Raw genomic sequence first — 18923 nt, 5'->3', positions numbered from 1 at the left:
CAGTGAAGGCGGGAGCGGGTCAGGCAGGGCCCCCCAAGCCTCCCACTCCATTTTACGCACCCCCTCCACCACCATTCCGCTCTTGGGTGGGGTTGGGGGGGGGGGCATGTAAAATTCTGACCACAAGTTCAAATCCTACCATGGCAGCTAGAGGAATTTAAATTCAATTAATAAATCTGGAATAAAGTGCTAGTCTCATAAATAATGATCATGAAACTATCGCATTGTTATAAAAATCCATCTGGTTCACTAATGTCCTTCATGGGAGGAAAACTGCCATCCTTACCCAGTCTGGCCTACATGTGACTCCAGATCCACAGCAATGTGGTTGACTCTTAAGTGCCCTCTGAAATGCCTAACAAGCCACTCAGCTGTGTCAAGCCAGTGCAGAATAGCACTTTTTCATACCTACACCACATGGACTGCAGCAGTTCAAGAAGGCAGCTCATCGCCACCTTCTCAAAGGCAATTAGGGATGGGAAATAAATGCTGGCCTTGCCACTAACACTCACGTCCCTTGAACAAATAAAAAAAAGTATGATTAAGGCGTTTGCAGACAGTTTGCATGTGGCTTGATGGCAAAAAAAAAGGAAGAGAGCTGTAGACTGCAGGAAGATATCAATGGACTCGTCATGTGGATGGAAAAGTGGGAAATGGAGTTCAAACCAGAGAGGTATGAGGTAAAATATTTGGGAAAGACTAACAAGGCAAGAGAACACACATTAATGCTAGGGTACTGAAGTATAGAGCAACAGAAGGACCTTAGATCTCCAAGGATGGCTGGACAGGTAGATGGGGTGCTGAAGAAGGTATATGAAATTAGTCGAGACATAGAATGTAAGAGCTGGGAGGTTGTGCTGGAACTGTATGGAACACTGGGTAGGCCACAGCTGGAGTACTGTGTGCAGTCCTGGTTACCACACTATAGGAAAGATGTGATTGCACTGGAAAGAGTACAGAGGAGATTCATGGGGATGTTGCCTGGACTGGAGAATTTCAATTATGAGGAAAGTTTGGATAGGCTTGGGTTGTTTTCTTTGAAACAGAGGAGGGGGGGAGGGGGGGGGGGTGGGGGGTCGTGGCGGTGGGGGGAGATCTAACTGAAGTGCAAAGAATTGTGAGAGGTCTAGACTGAGTGGATGGGAGGGCCCTATTCTCCTTGGTTGAGGGGTCCATGACCGGGGGCATGGATTTGAGGTGCGAAGTAGTGCATTTGGGGAAAACTAAAAAGGCAAGGGAAGACACAATAAATGGTAGAATACTGAGAAGTGTAGAGGAACAGAGGGAACTTGGAGTGCATGTCCACAGATCCCTGAAGGTTGCTGGACAGGTAGATAAGGTAGTCAAGAAGGTAGATGGGATACTTGCCTTTTTGGAGGGAATTCTTTGCCAGAGGGTGGTGGGGATCTGGAACTTGCTGACTGAACGGGTGGTACAGGCAGAAGCCCTCAGAATATTTAAATACTACTTGGATATGCAGCTGAGGTGTCGTGACCTGTGGGGCTGTGGACCAGGACCTGGAGAGTGGGATTAGGTGGAGGGCTGCTTGTTGGCTGGCGTGGACATAATGGGCTGGGTAGCCTCCTTCCCGGCTGTACATTTCAATGATTCTATGATAATGGTACAGATAAAATTTTTATGAAGACCTTTTTCTTCATTATTGGGATTGCCTTGTTGCTGGAACACAATAATTCGTAGAGCTCTAAAACACTGATGAGCAGTTTGAATATAGATATTCAAAGAAAATGAGCACTTCATCAACACCACTAGTGTTAGGTTGACAAAGCAAGCATTTAATCCTTAGGCAATGCACAAGATGGAGAGGGAGAAACCCAAAACCCACAATGAGAAAGCAAGCATTTAATCCTGCAACATAATCAACCAAAATGCAGGGCAGTGCACTGGGCAAAGAAAGGGAGACATACATTTACAATGACACTATTCAGATCAACTGTGAACAAAAGCTAGGGATGTTGGTGCAAGCATGCAAATGGATTCTGCAAGCGAAAGATGTCATTAAATAAAATGAACACATTCCATGCAGCATTGTTAATGTACTCCTAACAAACATGGCATAGCAGTAGCTGCTCACTATTGAAGATCCCTTTGTTTAATTTGAGATTTCTAAATCCCACCCACCAATCTGACAGACAACCCCTGGGAACCTCCACTGAAATTCATAGCAAATCAACCACTGTCTGATATAGGCAGAGGTATATACTCAGGAGAAAAATGAATTAAAGTTGGTTCAGAGATTCCGTTATTCCTCACAGAGCCACTGACATTCTCTCTTCTAATCAACTTAATTTCGAACATGTAATATATATTTATTTGAAAGGTTTAGAACATAAGACGGTGAATATTAAATACAAGCTGAAATGGAGAAGGAACAGAGTCAATTAAGTCGATTGTGTAATTAATAGGATATGTATTGTTAAACAGCATCTAACTAGTAGTCCTAGAGAGTGAGTATCCATAGGTTACTCACTTATTGGTGATGTCACTATACACTTAATCCTCTCCTCAACTGACATCCACACACATGCCCCCTCTAGTGCTGGTCACTGGGTAGCAAATCAGGAGCTGAAACGGTCTGACTGATTTTCCTAGCCCAGAGGTACTGAGACCAATCCTAGCACCCCAAGTACTGCCTCAGCCAAGATTTGTTAACTCAGCACAGATCACCTTCTTCTAATACTGATGAAACAAATGTCAATGATATGGCAAAAGTGGGTCATTACCTCTTTGACGTACTCCTCCTGTTCTTCCTTCAGAGTTAGCTCGATGAAGATCTGCTGCAATTTCTCATTGCAGTAATTAATGATGAACTGCTCAAAACTGTTGTTCTGCAAGGAAAGAGGAAATAAAAGTTCTGTTGGTCTGAGCTTTGCATGTGCTACCCGTCAACATTCATTCCACTGCAACTCAACAATCACGGACTGATCATAGACACAAGCAGCATATGTCCTGGAAAGTACTTGCCACGACATTTCATTAAAGCGGTAGAGCCTAACAAAGAAAGCAAACTGCAAATGCCATGAAGCAGAATTACACACAAAGGGTAGCTCAAATGAGCTTTTGATTTCCAAGCTTCATTGTAGCAGTTTACAGCATTTAAATTATTATTAATTAAGTAAATGAATGCCACATGCAGCAAAGCTGCCACTGCAAACAGATCATACTTACAGAGTTCTGTTGCGAGAAAAAGAAAATTAAAGAACCATCAGAGATTGTACACAATGTCCAAATTAATAAACTTAATATAATAATGCACCTTCAGCAACCAAATCAATCATATTTCTCCACATAGCAGCTGAGTGCAGAGTACACCATTTCCCCGTCGTTACTTAAGGTACTGGTCTCATGTGGACATAGTAAGGCAGAGCAAGGTATCTAATTGCTTAATACAGCCTTCATCGTTACCATCACAACAGCATTGGTGTATCATTATTAGCTGTCTGGCACAATGCTGATTAACAACATTAGCAATGATCAGTTGTCATTGGTAATGTGGTAATCCTCCATGTCGCAAAAAATATTAATTTTCGGATTTAATTTACAACACAGGAACTAAGCCACCTTTTCACTTCTTTATAAGACAATCATTCATGTTTGACATGGATAGTCACCATTTTGTGGGCACCGTCAACAAACAAAAATCAAGCTTTTCCCCTCCTGGCACTGCTCTTGCCACCTATAATAGCCTCTGTAGGTGATTGAATGACCTTGGAACCCATGGGCAGGAGTTCTCAATATCATCAATTTGTGCCCACGATGTGAATCTCTTACATCAGCAGCAACAAGCCAAGAGCAAAGCTGATGGGTGTGGAGTGGGGTATGGGGGCGAGAGTGGAAAAAAGGATTTCCAGCATGAATTGAAAGGGAAATGCCAGCATTAAATTGGAAATGGTGTTCCACCATTGAAAGTTTTAACCACGATATAATGGTTGTATTTGGTACTAATCCCCCAACTGTGCCGTTTCTCATTAGCTGACACCCTCGCATCACTCATTCCCGCTGTCTCGATGTGCCTCTTCTGATGGAAAACTTTATGGAAGTACTCAGCTCAGAAGGACAGTCTCAAATTGCATCTCCCAAAGCAAGGTCATTCCTCCTGGTTCGACCCCCCCACCCATCTCTTTGTAAATGCTGATAGGTGTTGATGGAAGGACAAGGGCACCTCTTGGTTGGCCTGACCTTCTTGGCATCCCTCCACTGCTTGCCCTTTTCTGAACACATAATTGGTGCTAGTAAAAGAAGTTGAAGGCAAAAATTAACAACTGGCATGAAGGTCCATATGTCAGCTAAACAAAAGTACAAAGCAAATTTTACAAAGGCCCACAAAAGTCTTAAAATGGACTGTATTTTTGTGAAGGGGAATAAGGTTCCTTGGCTGATAGTCCATTTAGTTCCCCCCAAAAACTAACAGGTTTGTTGAAAATGCACTTCATTTGTCTTCTTTTAAAATGAAAAGTCTATCAATGTGAAGTATAAAAATGTATTGTTCTTAATGTAAAAACATCAATTTCCAGAGGACTGTGCCCCTATACTTCTTCTTAGCAAATACCATCTTGTATTTCTATTCAGGTTTTTATGTACTTGTGAGCTTTAGATTTTTGTGTTTAGTGCTCCTGCCGCAAAGCTGAGCAAGGCAGGAACATACATTGGAAATTTGGGAGCATAACTGATTTACATACCTGTGATTTCTCACCAATTAAAACTAGTGAATAGAAAATGATGGCTCTGCAATTTGAATTAACCTTACATTCAGTGTCATTTCTGAGTTTTTTTGCTTTTTGATGCTGTTGTTAGGTGGGCTTGGCAACATCTGAATGAATCTGCCTCTCTCTCAAATTTGCATAATCTTTCTTTATCTTCATAGTTGTAACCAAGCTGGATCTGTCGGGCGTACTTTACAAAATAGTAGGTCACTGAGAAACATTTAAAAGCTATGGATAAGACTGCTTTTTCACACTTTAGCCTAGAGGCCAATTGATCATGACTTCAGGATTCATCTTTTCCCCTTTTAAAATTCGATGGATGTGCTGCACTCTAGATATTGGTCGTTTGCCTGGGTTTCTCCAAAAGAAGTGGCCCTATTTTGACTGGGCTGCTGTGTTGCATTTCCTCTGTTATTTACCCATCCAAGCTGTGTCAACTGATAGGGCTTTGGTTTTATTGGCACTGCCATTTTATGCAAGTTGAATGTTTTAATTAGTGAGTCCACTTTCCACTAATCCCCAGCCTCACTGCTTTTTTATCCCCATTCTCCCTAACCCCCCAACCCAACCCCCCACCCCATGTCTCTCACCTCCATTGTATTCAAGACTTGTGAGATGGAAAACTGTGACAATGGAAGCATTCATTCTCTCACTAATGATTCACAGCTGAATAGATCAGAATAAGGAGCATCCCCTTTGACAGGCAAGGTAGTCAGCCTACAATTAGCAAAGCCCAGTGGCAACACTCACCCTGTCCTATTTAAGGGATCCTCTCCAGCCAAACATCTTATGGTTTGCACTCAACAGTCCTGGGATTACTAGTCGTCCCTTTCCTCCTTCACTCTGGCATTTTTCAGCCTTTGCAATTCTGTTCCAAAATCACTGCACCTCATTACATTTCTAAAAGGAACAGAAGAATAGGAGCAAGCCATTCAGCCCCTCAAGTCTGTTCTGCCATTCAATTAGATCATGGCTGGCCTGTGCCTTAACTCCTTCCACCTGCTTTGGTTCCATAATCTTTAATGCCCTTGCCTTACAAAAATTATCAATCTCAATTTTAAAATTTTCAATTGACCTAGCCTCAGTAGCTTGTTGAGTTTCTGATTTCCATTTCCACTTCCTGGTAAAAGCCTCCTTAAAAAAAAAGACAATTTATTTTAACATGTTTTCAATCTTTCTTCCTTGTCTTTTAAATTATTTTGCTTGATGCTAGTGATCCATCTCTCTTCCTTAAATCACTCGGACTTTTTGATACACATGTGCGAATCTAAGTTGTTGAATGTTTCTGTGGAAAGGTTCCTTGTACCATGTCACTCACATGTAAATGGAATTTTGTTCTATTTCTCAAATTGATGCAGATTTGATTACAATGAGTCATATACAACAGCTTTTAAAGTGCAATAAAACCGAAATATAATAGAGATTGACACGTCAGTACTTACAGATGGAGATAGCTATGAGGAACCCTCAACAGTAATAGTTGTAATTGCTAAGGTGATAATTTCTGTATTAATAATGAAATGTAATATGTGAAACACATGCAAAGAACAGCAACATCTGAAAAAAGGAGTTCATGTTTCAGTTTTAATCATTCATAAAAATCTGAAATATTAACCTTTCTTTCTCGTTCAGGTACTCTTTGGCCGACTGAGGATTTCAACAATTCTATATTTTTATTCCAGATTTCCACCAAGTTTTAAAGTCTCAGTGTAAGTATTACTAATTATTAACCACAAGTGTCATCAAAGGGACCGTAACCTGTTTGCAAAAAGCAAACTCAGAGTCATCACTAAGAAACTAGGAAATAGCAGAGCGTCTGACCATCATTTTCCAGTCCTCACTGGATACAGGTGTGGTGCCGGAGGATTGGAGAACTGCTAACATTGTACCTCTGTTTAAAAAGGGAGTGAAGGATAGACCGAATAATTACAGGCCAGTCAGTCTAACCTCAGTAGTGGGCAAATTATTGGAATCTATTCTGAGAGACAGGATAAACTGTCACTTTGAAAGGCACAGGCTAATCAAGGATAGTCAGCATGGATTTGTTCAGGGAAGATCTTGTTTGACCAACTTGATAGAATTTTTTTGAAGAAGTAACAAGGAAGGTAGTGTAGTTGATGTAGTCTACATGGATTGTAGCAAGGATTTTGACAAGGTCCCACATGCAGACTGGTTAGAAAAATAAAATCCCATGGGATCCAGGGGAATGCAGCAAGGTGGATACAAAATTGGCTCAGTGGCAGAAAACAAAGGGTAATTGTTGACGACTGTTTTAGCAACTGGAGGGCTGTTTCCAGTGGCGTTCCACAGGGCTCAGTACTGGGTTCCCTGCTTTTTGTGGTGTATATTAACGTAGGGGGCATGATCAAGAAGTTTGCAGATGACACAAAGATTGGCCGTGTGGTAGATAGCGAGGAGGATAGCTGTAGGTTGCAGGAAGATATTGATGGTCTGGTCAGATAAGCAGAAAAGGAGCAAATGGAATTCAACTTGGAGAAGTAAGAGGTGAAGCATTTGGGGAGGTCAAACAATGCAAAGGAATACACGATAAATGGGAAAATACTGAGAAGTGTAGAGGAAGTAAGGGACCTTGGAGTGAATGTCCACAGATCCCTGAAGGTAGCAGGACAGGTCGGTAAGGTGGTTAAGAAGGCATATGGAATCCGTTTCTTTATTAGACAAGGTATAGAATATAAGAGCAGAGAGGTTATTCTGGAACTGTATAATTCATTGGTTAGGCCACAACTTGAGTACTGTGTGCAGTTCTGGTCACCTCATTACGGAAAGAATGTAAATGCACTAGAGAGGGTACAGAGGAGATTTACAAGGATGTTGCCAGTACTGGAAAAATGCAGCTATGTGGAAAGATTGGATAGGCTGGGATTGTTCTCCTTGGAACAGAGAAGGCTGAGGAGAGATCGGATTGAAATGTACAAAATTTTGAGGGGACTGGATAGAGTGGAGGTGAAGGGTCTATTCTCCTTAGCAAAGGGGTCAGTGATGAGGGGGAATAGATTTAAAAGTGATTGGTAGAAAAATTAAAGAGGAGATGAGGAAAAACTTTTTCACCCAGAGGGTGGCAGGGGTCTGGAACTCACTGCTTGAAAGGGTATTTGAGGCAGAGACCCTCAAGTCATTCAAAAGGAGTCTGGATATGCACCTCAAGTGCTGTACTCTGCAGGGCTACGGACTAAATGCTGGAAGGTGGGATTCGAATAGTGGATCGTTTTTCGGCCGGCGCAGACACGATGGGCCAAGTGGCCTCTTTCTGTGCCTTAAACTTTTTATGATTCTAAACCCAGAATGTGCTCAATTGCTGCATATGATATTACATCCTAAATAGCAGGTTAACCAACTACTGAGGTTCTTACTGTACATGGTCCTCTGTGCACAGCAAAGGTTTCCAAGTTTCTAAAATGTCTTCAGGACAAAGTGTACTTTCTTTTGTATGAGATTTTCTCATAAGAGATACTTCTTCAATTACAATTGTTCACAGCTTAAAGAAAAATCAGGACCCAAGTCTTCAAAGCTGGTAATACGATTTAATGTGGCAGCTGCTTTAAGCAATTTAAATTGACTACAATAGCCAAAGACAGTACTGCAAGATGATCCAACTTTCAGAGAAATGGAATACGTACTTTACAATACACTTCATTGTACAAGCTTACATAGCTCAACACTAACTCCAATGATTCAATATTAAAGTGAAGAGCTGGATATACAGTCGATTATGTAATTCTGTCATAAATTTTTTGCAATTTCCATATTTAAAGGTGAACACCTATAATTTGGCTTGTTAAGAGTGCAAGCTGGATTTTAAACACAGTTTCCACTGGTGCAAAGGTAGCAACTAAACCTGTGCACTTCATAGGAGAGAATTCAGTGTTAAGACAGAATAGTCTGCACAGTGGCGCAGTGGTTAGCACCGCAGCCTCACAGCTCCAGGGACCCGGGTTCGATTCCGGGTACTGCCTGTGTGGAGTTTGCAAGTTCTCCCTGTGTCTGCGTGGGTTTTCTCCGGGTGCTCCGGTTTCCTCCCACAAGCCAAAAGACTTGCAGGTTGATAGGTAAATTGGCCATTATAAATTGTCACTAGTATAGGTAGGTGGTAGGGAAATATAGGGACAGGTGGGGATGTTTGGTAGGAATATAGGATTAGTATAAATGGGTGGTTGATGTTCAGTACAGACTCGGTGGGCCGAAGGGCCTGTTTCAGTGCTGTATCTCTAATCTAAAAAAAAATATTTGGGGATTTTTCTAGTCCATCTCCAAAAACAAAAGGTTAACTAGTCCGTATTTCTTAAGCTACTTTTATATTGAGCGACAGCCACATCAGTGCTACAGCTTCTAGATCACAGGTTTTCTGCAGCTGGCTGCAACTGAAAGGAAACTTGCCAGGATTCATTAAGGTTGGTGGTAAAAACGAGGCTTCCCAGCTACACCCTCAATTTATCGCAGCAACTTAACTTTCAGTCACAACCAACTGAACTAGGATCCACTCATCAGTAACTAGTGCCACACGCACAGACAATTAAATTTTTGATGATGTTTGTCAATAATCTTCAGAAATTAAGGTAATAACTTGTAGGGGATGAATTGGGGAGTCTTTTAATTTCCTGGTCAACCAAGCACTTCCCCCAACCCCACCCCTTCTGCCCCCACCACTAGTTTCCTAGTCCTCCTTCCCACATTGAATTTTGGGCTCTGAGGGAGTGGTGATATTTTTGACTATCACTCTTCCCTCTTTGATGCCCTGCACATTGAACTCCTTTGGTGGCCCCAGACCTCTGCAGGAACAATGAAAGTTGGTACAATTGGAGATATGGGATTTGCCTCCTTTATAGGTTGATTGATGGTGGACCAACACACTATCAGTGTACTAATCCTTGTCTCTGATTTAGTTGGTCACCCACTTGCCTGAGTTAAACTCACTCTGGACTTCAGCACAGAATCTAGGCCAACACCTCAGTACAATCTTCTATTGTTGACTTTTGCACAATGACAGTTTGTACTGTGATTTATACAATTGCTGCTCCTTAAGATTTTCTTTTGCACTTTTTTTTCTTTTGAAGTCTTTAAAATGCTCAGGAAAATGTTGACTTAAAAAAAGCCACTGTGATAATGAGAAGCAATGTGTGAGCAGGGTGACTGCTGACATTCTCCACAGTCAGCAGTGCTACAGCTCATTTGTGCTGACACAGGCTCTCTGCCTCCACTTCGCCCTATATATATTCCATTCACTTAATACACAACATCCAGGCCACAATCAGCCAAACAATTTGCTATTTTACGACATAATTTCTGAAGATTAGTAACTCAAAACTTGGAGAATATTTTTCATTTGGTAAAATGGGGCCAAATGCTTGTTGGTCATCATTCAATTATAACTCTAAGTCTACTCTCACATATTATGTGATTCCATTAAGCTAGTCAAGCAGCAACTAAATTAATTCTTAAAAATGTGACATTACATACCAAAAATATGGAATAAATGCCAATTAATGAGCCTGAAGAACTGGTTATATTTTAGCAAAGACTACAGTTAAAAAAAAAAATCAGCTCTACATATTAAATTTCAATATCCTAAACTGTTTTGGCTGGAAGATGCTATGTAAGAATCACATCTTGGCTGCAGGGTATAGTTTACAAAAAGTGCCATCTGAAATATGTATTCCAAGGTGGCAGCAATATTTCCATTACTAAACACGCAATAGCTTCAGTTAATTTAAAGGGGAAGAATAACTTGCTGAATTGCCTAATAGTTTCTGTTGTTGTCTAATAGAAAGCACTGACTGGCCACAGGCATGGCTATGGCACCACCACATTAGCACATGCATCAATTTTAGTGGAAAACACCTTTCATACAATACAGGGTAAATATACTTCACATGCGTAGATTTACTACACATCTACCACCATTCAGTAGCCAAGGAAGTAAAACACTCACAACAGCCAAAAAATATTCTTGTATTCTGCTCTCCATTTTACCAACAAGCACACAAAAAGGTTAAAGTGCACATATATATGCTGTGTCAATATGAGTATTAAGATCAAATGCCCAATGACAATGTCTATTACTCATTTTTAACTTACTAATATAAACGCAATCTGGATTCCCAATTTGTCACACATAGCTAGTGTCCTGGACAGTTTTGGACAGTGTTGTAACATTGCTGTGTGCATTCATCAGTAACTTTCACAGTTACCTCTAATTACTGTACCTTGTTGTATATTAGAATACTGTAGGTTAAGAGCAGCTTGGATGTAGGGATGTTAAGTCTAACCCCCAACCCCCCACCCCCCCCACTGAATCCCCATTGCCCACCACCGCCTCCCTGCTCCCCTCTGTTACAATAAGAAAAACTACTTCCCACGAGCGATAAATCAAATCTTCAATTGTAAAGACTGGAGGCAGAAAATCATATTTGTTAAGCAATGTTTACTGAACATTGCATTATGGTTCAATCCATTTTGGCATAATAAAAGAATAGAAAAGTAGTATGTTTTTTAGAAGGCATGTAACTTCTAATTGTTATATTGAGAGAGACTTGGGTGTATTCGTACAAGGAACACAGAAACTTGGCATGCAGGTACAACAAGCAATTAGGAAGGCAAATGGCATGTTGGCCTTTATCGCAAGGGGCTTGGAGTACAAGAATAAGGAAGTCTTGCTACCATTGTACAGCGCTTTGGTGAGACCACATCTGGAGCAGTGTGAGCAGTTTTGGTCTCCATATCTAAGAAAGGATATACTTGCCTTGGAGGCAGTACAGCAAAGGTTCACTAGATTGGTCCCTGGGATGAGAGGGTTGTCCTATGATGAGAGGCTGAGTAAATTGGACCTGTACTCTCCGAAGAATGAGGGGTGATCTCATTGAAACAGAAGATTCTGAAAGGGCTTGACAGGTACAGAGAGAGGTTGTTTCCCCTGACTGGGGAATCTACAGCACGGGGCACACAGTCTCAGGATAAACGGCCAATCATTTAGGACTGAGATGAAGAGAAATTTCTTCACTCAAAGGATGGTGAATCTTTGGAATTCTCTACTCCAGAGGGTTGTGGATGCTCCATCATTGAATATATTTAAGGCGGAGATAAACAGATTTTTGGTCACTCAGGGAATCAAGCGATATGGGGAGCAGGCGGAAAGAGGAGTTGAGGCAGAAGATCAGCCATGATCACATTGAATGGCAAAGTGGGCTTGAGGGACGGTATGACCTACTCCTGCTCCTATTTCCTATGTTCTTATCTAAAGTTATTAAAGTGTAACATTCACAAGGACTTTATAAACACCCTGTACACCTACCAAGGTGAACAAAGAGCCTAGTCTCAGGCCTTTACTCTATAAATGAGTCACTTGAAGGTGACTATTAGCAGGTCAGATTAACCTACCCCCTTTAGCCCTACCTTAGATGGCCCAACTATATATCAGAAACCCCCCATGTTAGAATGATTTGTGCATGGAATTTCTGAGACAGGGATTGATGCACTGCATTCCTTCTGGACTGCCCGGGTAATTGTTTTCTTTAAAAAAGGGCCAAACTAATAGCAAAATAACTTCAATAGGACTTGTCCCATAAATGAGTAAGTTAACTCTGACCATCAGTGTCGAGATCTAGCACCACAATATTACACTGAGCTGAGATTTTCAATGACTGATTCTCTTTCATCAATAACTAGTGAATCATTGCCTGTAAAACTAAGGAAAGGTTTCAAAATCGAAGAACAAAAGTCATAAATTTTAACACTTACTTCAAAAATTTCAAAGCCATATATGTCTAACACTCCCATCACCTTCTTCCTCACTTTGGTTTGTGCCTGTTGAAAAGGACATCAGACAAGTAAGAAAAATAAGTGATTTATTTTAAAACATACTGCCCAAAATAACCTGCTGTGCGAGCCTGAAAATATTCTCCACGCACATACGAATCAGATCAGAAACAGAATTGCTATTATTTCCCCCTTCCTAATCATGCAAATCAACTTTGGCTGTTAACCTCATTTCAAACACTGGCTGTAAGGGGTCTCCTGTGCATTGCATACATTGTTAAAGGATTAGTTCCTGCAGCAGGAATGATCGAAACTGGCACTAAGATAAAGACATTTTGGGTGAAAGAAAGGAGGCAGAATTATTTTAAAACTCTTGCAGGCTAGATCTTAGTTTTAACTGTCTGCCTTTTCCCACTCCCCAGCCCCTGACAAGCCCCCACAGACACAGGTAGTGCTATCCTTTTTAAGTTTACAGGTTGCTCCTTTAAGCCTAACACCCAGAATGACAGATTGCTAGAGTAGGTTTTCTCAAATTGGGGTCCTGGAGAGACTTTTGGGGGTCCCCAAAGTAGTCGGGCAGTATGGAAATTAGCAGCAGCGGAGGCGGGCTTGGTGTGAGCAGACTCCAGCCTCCGTGGGCTGAATTAATGAGCCCCCCCGGAGATGGGTTAGGGGGCTAGGGAGGCCCATAGAATTGCGGGCCCATCGCAGAGGGATTAAGTCAGGGGCAGGATAGGCTGACGGCGGTCTTCCTGCCAAGAGGCCAATTGAGGCACTTTAGAGGCCTATTATCAGCCACTTAAGGACCTCTTCCCACCCGGGGTACCTCCACCAAATGGGGTAGTCACCCTGTAAAACAAGGCGACCTCTCTGCAGGCTTGTGGGGGGGGGTGGCCCTCCTCCATGCACATACTGTGGCCCACGGAGGGCCCCCGCCGTCAAACAACCCATCTCCCTGAACCCTTCTCCCCCGCTCTCAATACCCACCCGCAACACCCCGCCATCACCGGGGTCTGTCGGTCTGGCTCTGGCGACCCTGCCTCACTAACTTTGGGTCTGGGTCTCCAGTGCTGGTCCTGGTTCCAAGACCTCTTGTAGTACCGGCAGCGGCCACTGCTCCTGGTGGCAGTGCCGATATTACTGAGCTGCCGGCCTTCTGACTGGCCAGCAAATCCTGGAGGCGGGACATCCAACTTTAAAGGGACGGGAACCCAGCACCAGACTATTAATTGCCCGGGTGCTGGGTGGGTGTTCCAAATGGCCGAGGCAAGATTCTCACCACTTTTTCAGTGTCGCGCCAGGAGTCCCACTGGCGCAACTAAATTCAGCCCCACTTGTGCAACACAAAGTAAGCTGATTGTTTTGTCTTGAAAAGGAGCTGCTGAGAGCAGCAGAAAGATCACCTAGTGGAGCCGTAGTTACCAAGGCATTGAAAGAAAGGCAGCCAAAATACAAGTTTGGCCAGCTATTATGCTTATTATAATTTTGATGGGAGGGGTCCATTGTTACAAATCCATTTGCAATGGGGTTCTTCAGCCAAAAATGTTTGAGAACCACTGCTTTAGAGGACTGTGATAGAGAAACAGCAAAAGCAAAAGTTAGTTTATAGAGTGGCGCAGTGGTTAGCACCGCAGCCTCACAGCTCCAGCAACCCAGGTTCCATTCTGGGTACTGCCTGTGTGGAGTTTGCAAGTTCTCCCTGTGTCTGCGTGGGTTTTCTCCGGGTGCTCCGGTTTCCTCCCACAAGCCAAAAGACTTGCAGGTTGGTAGGTAAATTGGCCATTATAAATTGTCCCTAGTATAGGTAGGTGTTAGGGACAGGTGGGGATGTGGTAGGAATATGGGATCAGTGTAGGATTAGTATAAATGGGTGGTTGATGGTCGGCACTGACTCGGTGGGCCGAAGGGCCTGTTTCAGTGCTGTATCTCTAAACTAAAAAACTAAACTAAACCCTAACTACAGGGAGGGAATAAATTAACACTGAAAATACTCTCAATCATCACCTTCCGAAAAAAATGTTTTATATAATTAAACATTTTCGACTGTCTAAATTAATAAGAGGTTATACACTAGAGAACATACAATGTATCACAATTGAGAAGTAAAACCTTCACACATGGCTTGAACTATCACTTTTGGTGAAGATATCCCCCATCCCTGCAATAAGCCCAACAGTCAGCTTATTTTAAAAGACAGATTTTGCAGGAGACTAAAGCTCTGAGCTCTTCAAATAAGACACAGACATTTGAGGCATTTCAGCTGATTAGATTTACAGCAAAAAGATATCCATAAATGGAAAGTTACGCTGAGGGAGCAGGACCTTTTCATCTTCCAAGTTCCTTTACGAGAATATTTAAACAGTATAAAATCTCACAAAGCTCTACATTTGATATGAAGGACCATTTATTTGTTCATATTCTTGGGTACCAGTGTTCTGCCACCAGTGAACACTAGCTAGTACCTTAATGCTCTCATTGATTCTAGTCACAAGCCAAGTGAACAACCGATTGTAAAGGTTTTTTGCCAAGGCATCACGTGCATAATAAGCCTGAAAAAGAGGAAAGAGGGAAAAAATGGGATTTTAGAACAAAGATAGTGTCACTTACTTTTCTAAAGTTTTGAGCAACAGTGGCCTTAGGAAGTGTTTCATTTAATGTGTCAGCAAAACCAGAAGATATTGTCCACATCTATCAAAATGCGACTACAGCCTTTAAAGCATCTTTCAGTTTTAATATATTTGGAAAGAGAAATAAAAGAAAGTTAAAATCAAGATAGGATTTAAAATGGAAGTAAGAAACTGTTCCTCTCACACAAAATATATTTAAATCATCCCTTGACCTCTCACATTACAAACTGGATCATTCTAATATTTAATTCTTCGCCCTCGGTATGTAACTATTTGAAAGCAGTTGCTGTTTTAGAAAGAGTCAAAATATAATAATGATGCCGGCACACTGCACACTTCAATACAGGAAATAGCCTAAAGGGTAAAAAGTATGACTGGATGTAGTACGAACACAAGTGGGGTGTGCCTGGTGTTGTGGCGGTTAGCTGATCTCAAACAAAGCAGCAGCTAGGGGGATGGTACAACAGGCCTTGTTGACTGGGAGGAAATAAAATCAGTCAGATTCCTACTGCTGATTGCGATCAGGTGATTCCTGTTGGAACATATGTATGCAGATATTGAATAAGGACAAGATTGGCTTTGGTGTGAATGAACTTCAGGGTTGAATGTTCAGCTCACCCTCATTATCTCAGCTTATAAATATATATAAGATTTCTAAATTTCAGAACTACTTGATCTGATGTACAAATGGTGAGGGGTGGGAGGAGGTGGTGCAGAGAAGGAAGGGGTTTCAACCAAATTCAGGAAAAAAACATCAAGTCAAAAATCAAACAAAAGATTTGTAATCCAGAAATATTGAGTATAATCAGTAAAAACAGTTTTGGAGGCATAAGTTAATTACTTCTAAGGAAGTAATAAATGTTTAAAACTGTCTTCACAAAGTGCAATGCAAAAAAGGAGTAGATTTGAAACATAAGCTGCATTCTCAGCATCTTCTCTCCCACGGAACTTCATTCAGCCGTCTATACTTGAATCAGGCAAATAGAGGCACTCCCTGCATTAATGTTTCTCTTCAAGATGGAGAAAAAAGATCCTTATGCCAAGCCAGGAAAGAATCTGTGTGAGACTACCAGGGAGCTGCCAGTATCCACAGAACTGTGTCTCGGCATGAGTTGGCATTTTCGGAAGATGGGACAAATGTAGACAAACAAAAAAAAGTAAAAAATGAAGTGAGAAAAGGCCATTTGTACATCAGGTCTAGTAGTTACGAAATACAGTGTGCAATCTGTTCCATTGTGGACTCAATCTAATCCAGAATAAAAGGTTCTGCAATGTTTTTCCCGACCCTAAGGGTCAATCAAATAAAGCCTCAGGACTCCAATCTCATCTAACATCCAAATTATTCATCCTTAATTAGCTGCCTTCGCTGCCATGACAATTCTAGGACTACTGGCAGATAACAACCATCATGTTCTACACAATATTCAATCTTCTCTATTTGTACTTACCTGTACTCCTTGGTGATTTCAATCTCGAGCTCAACCATCTTGCTCTTTCTCCTCTGAATTCACTTCCTTCCTGTCCTCTCTTTACCTCTCCCTCCCTATAAGATCTTCTACCCAAATTCATTGCCACTCGCTCAACCTTGCCACCTCCTGTGTTCTCTCTACTCCAATGGTCGTTATCAAAGACAAGAACCATCTTTGACAATTTCCTTACGTCCTTCACCACCTACATTCCCATACCAGCTCCACCCCTACTTCCTTCTATGTCTGCCTTTGGCAAAACTCTCCAAGCCTTAACTATGGCCCTCTAATCGACACAGTAGTTTTGTAGCCGTCGATTTTTTAAACCTCTCCCTTACCTCCACACTTGATGTCTTTGTCCCTTGAAAAACCTTTACTCTGTCCCATTCTGCTAGTTTCCTCTTGTATTGGCCACATCTTTACTCTCTCACATTCAAGGGGTGCAGACTTGAATGTATCTGGTGCACAACTGCTTCAGGCATCTATCACCAGACATGGTTGGACCTATTGGGCCTCAATCTCCTTTTCCTTCTACTCTAGCATCATCCTGCAGAACAAAGATACCTTCCCAGCTTCTTTACTCCACTACTGATGATTTCCTTAAATCCCTTTCCTTTACCTCCTCCATCCTCGCCAAAATTTGCAAGGAACTCAGACTTTTATTTTATTTATTTAGAGATACAGCACTGAAACAGGCCCTTTGGCCCACCGAGTCTGTGCTGACCAACAATCACCCATTTATACTAACCCTACAGTAATCCCATATTCCCTGTCACCTCCCAACACTAGGGGCAATTTACAACAGCCAATTTACCCATCACCTGCAAGTTTTTTGGATGTGGGAGGAAATCGGAGCACCCGGCGAAAACCCACGCAGACACAGGGAGAACTTGCAAACTCCGCACAAGCAGTACCCAGAATTGAACCCAGGTCCCTGGAGCTGTGAGGCTGCGGTGCTAACCACTGCGCCACTGTGCCACTAAGACTGAGATCATTTATTCAATTGATTTTGATTTCCCTCCTTCCACATGCTCACCAAACCAAACTTGGCCGAGGCTTCTAGTTTTCCAAGCTTTGAAATCTGAACCTAATTCAAGAAAATCTAGTTACTCTCCTATCTCACCTTTAACCCACTCTGAGCTCATCTTGCTTATGAAACCCACCTATTGCTCCCTTGACCCCACAACTAATAAATCTCCTGACCAGTCAACTTAATTTCATTGCCCTGTGCTAGCTTGTGCTCTCCTCAAATAGCATCCTCCCTCTTACAAAACAATCATCACCCACCTCCTCAAAAAACCCAAACCAATCCTTCGGTCCTATCTATAATCTCCCTTACCACTCCAAAATTCTTAAACATGAGTTTGCTTCCCAAATCCACATCCAGCTTTCCTGCAACTCCACATTTGAATCACTCTGATCAGCTTTCCACCCCACCACAGGACAGATACAGCCCTAATCAGCCATAAAAGATGTCCTTTGTGACTGTGAATACTGTCCTGGATGACCTCCCATCCTCTATATTCTGTAACCCACAGATCATCCAAAACTCTGTTGCTTGTATGCTAGCCTGCAGCAAGTTCCACTTACCCATCATCGATGCCGTTGCTAATGTACCTTGGCTCCTGTTCCCCAACATCTCTAACTTAAAATTATCATCTTCAGTCACTTTATGGTCTTGCCTATGTCTATTTCTATAACTTCCTCCAGCCCTACAACATCCCCCCCCTCCCTCACAACAGAATTCTCTGTTGTCTCTACCCTAATATGCATCCTTCTCCCTTCGTCACACATTTGCCAGCAGTGGCTTTGCCTAGCTAAGACCCATGTTCTGGAATTCCCATGGTAAATTTCTCCACCTCCTCTTTGACCAAGGTGTTGGCCATTTTTCCTACCCTTCTTTGTCTCATGTCCATTTGTTTCTGATTATGCCTCTATGATGTTTTCTACATTAAAAAGTGCTATATAAACGCAAGTTGTTGTTGTAACACAAAAACAAGTGTACCTTAGCTGGCATTACAGTACACATTGTGAGCCTTTGACACATTTACCTGGGCCACATTTAATGTTGTTGAAACTTTCTCTTGTTTTGCCTCCACAGTTCGGAAACTAAAGGCTCTCTCCAACACAGCCTGATCTTGGCCAAGCAACTCGCAGATCTCTTTCAGCTCTGTAAATACAAAATGAGAATCATTGGGTCGAGAAATTTGACAAACTGAAGGTTAACTCATTTCTGAACTGAATTTCATAACTGAAACAGTCCATGTAGAAATGCAGCAAGACCTGGACAATATCGAGGCTTGGGCTGATAAGTGGCAAGTAACATTTGCGCCACACAA

The 18923-nt window shown here is 42.0% G+C and overlaps 1 protein-coding gene across 6 annotated transcripts in view; it reads right to left on the bottom strand.

Annotated features, from left to right (window-relative positions):
• myo1b (myosin IB) overlaps window positions 1-18923 on the bottom strand; it is a 306869-nt gene that overhangs the window by 80743 nt on the left and 207203 nt on the right. For all 6 annotated transcript variants that reach the window (XM_068035658.1, XM_068035660.1, XM_068035654.1 and 3 more), the window contains 4 exons: window positions 18636-18754; window positions 14954-15040; window positions 12474-12539; window positions 2742-2846 (listed from right to left, as the gene is read on the bottom strand). In XM_068035658.1, the coding sequence (XP_067891759.1) occupies window positions 2742-2846; window positions 12474-12539; window positions 14954-15040; window positions 18636-18754 (377 nt within the window). The remainder of the gene's footprint in view (window positions 1-2741; window positions 2847-12473; window positions 12540-14953; window positions 15041-18635; window positions 18755-18923) is intronic.

This window comes from Heterodontus francisci, chromosome 7 (genome assembly GCF_036365525.1).
Source record: "Heterodontus francisci isolate sHetFra1 chromosome 7, sHetFra1.hap1, whole genome shotgun sequence".
In the NCBI taxonomy this organism is placed as follows: Eukaryota; Metazoa; Chordata; class Chondrichthyes; order Heterodontiformes; family Heterodontidae; genus Heterodontus; species Heterodontus francisci.
This window is presented reverse-complemented; position numbering and strand designations above follow the sequence as displayed.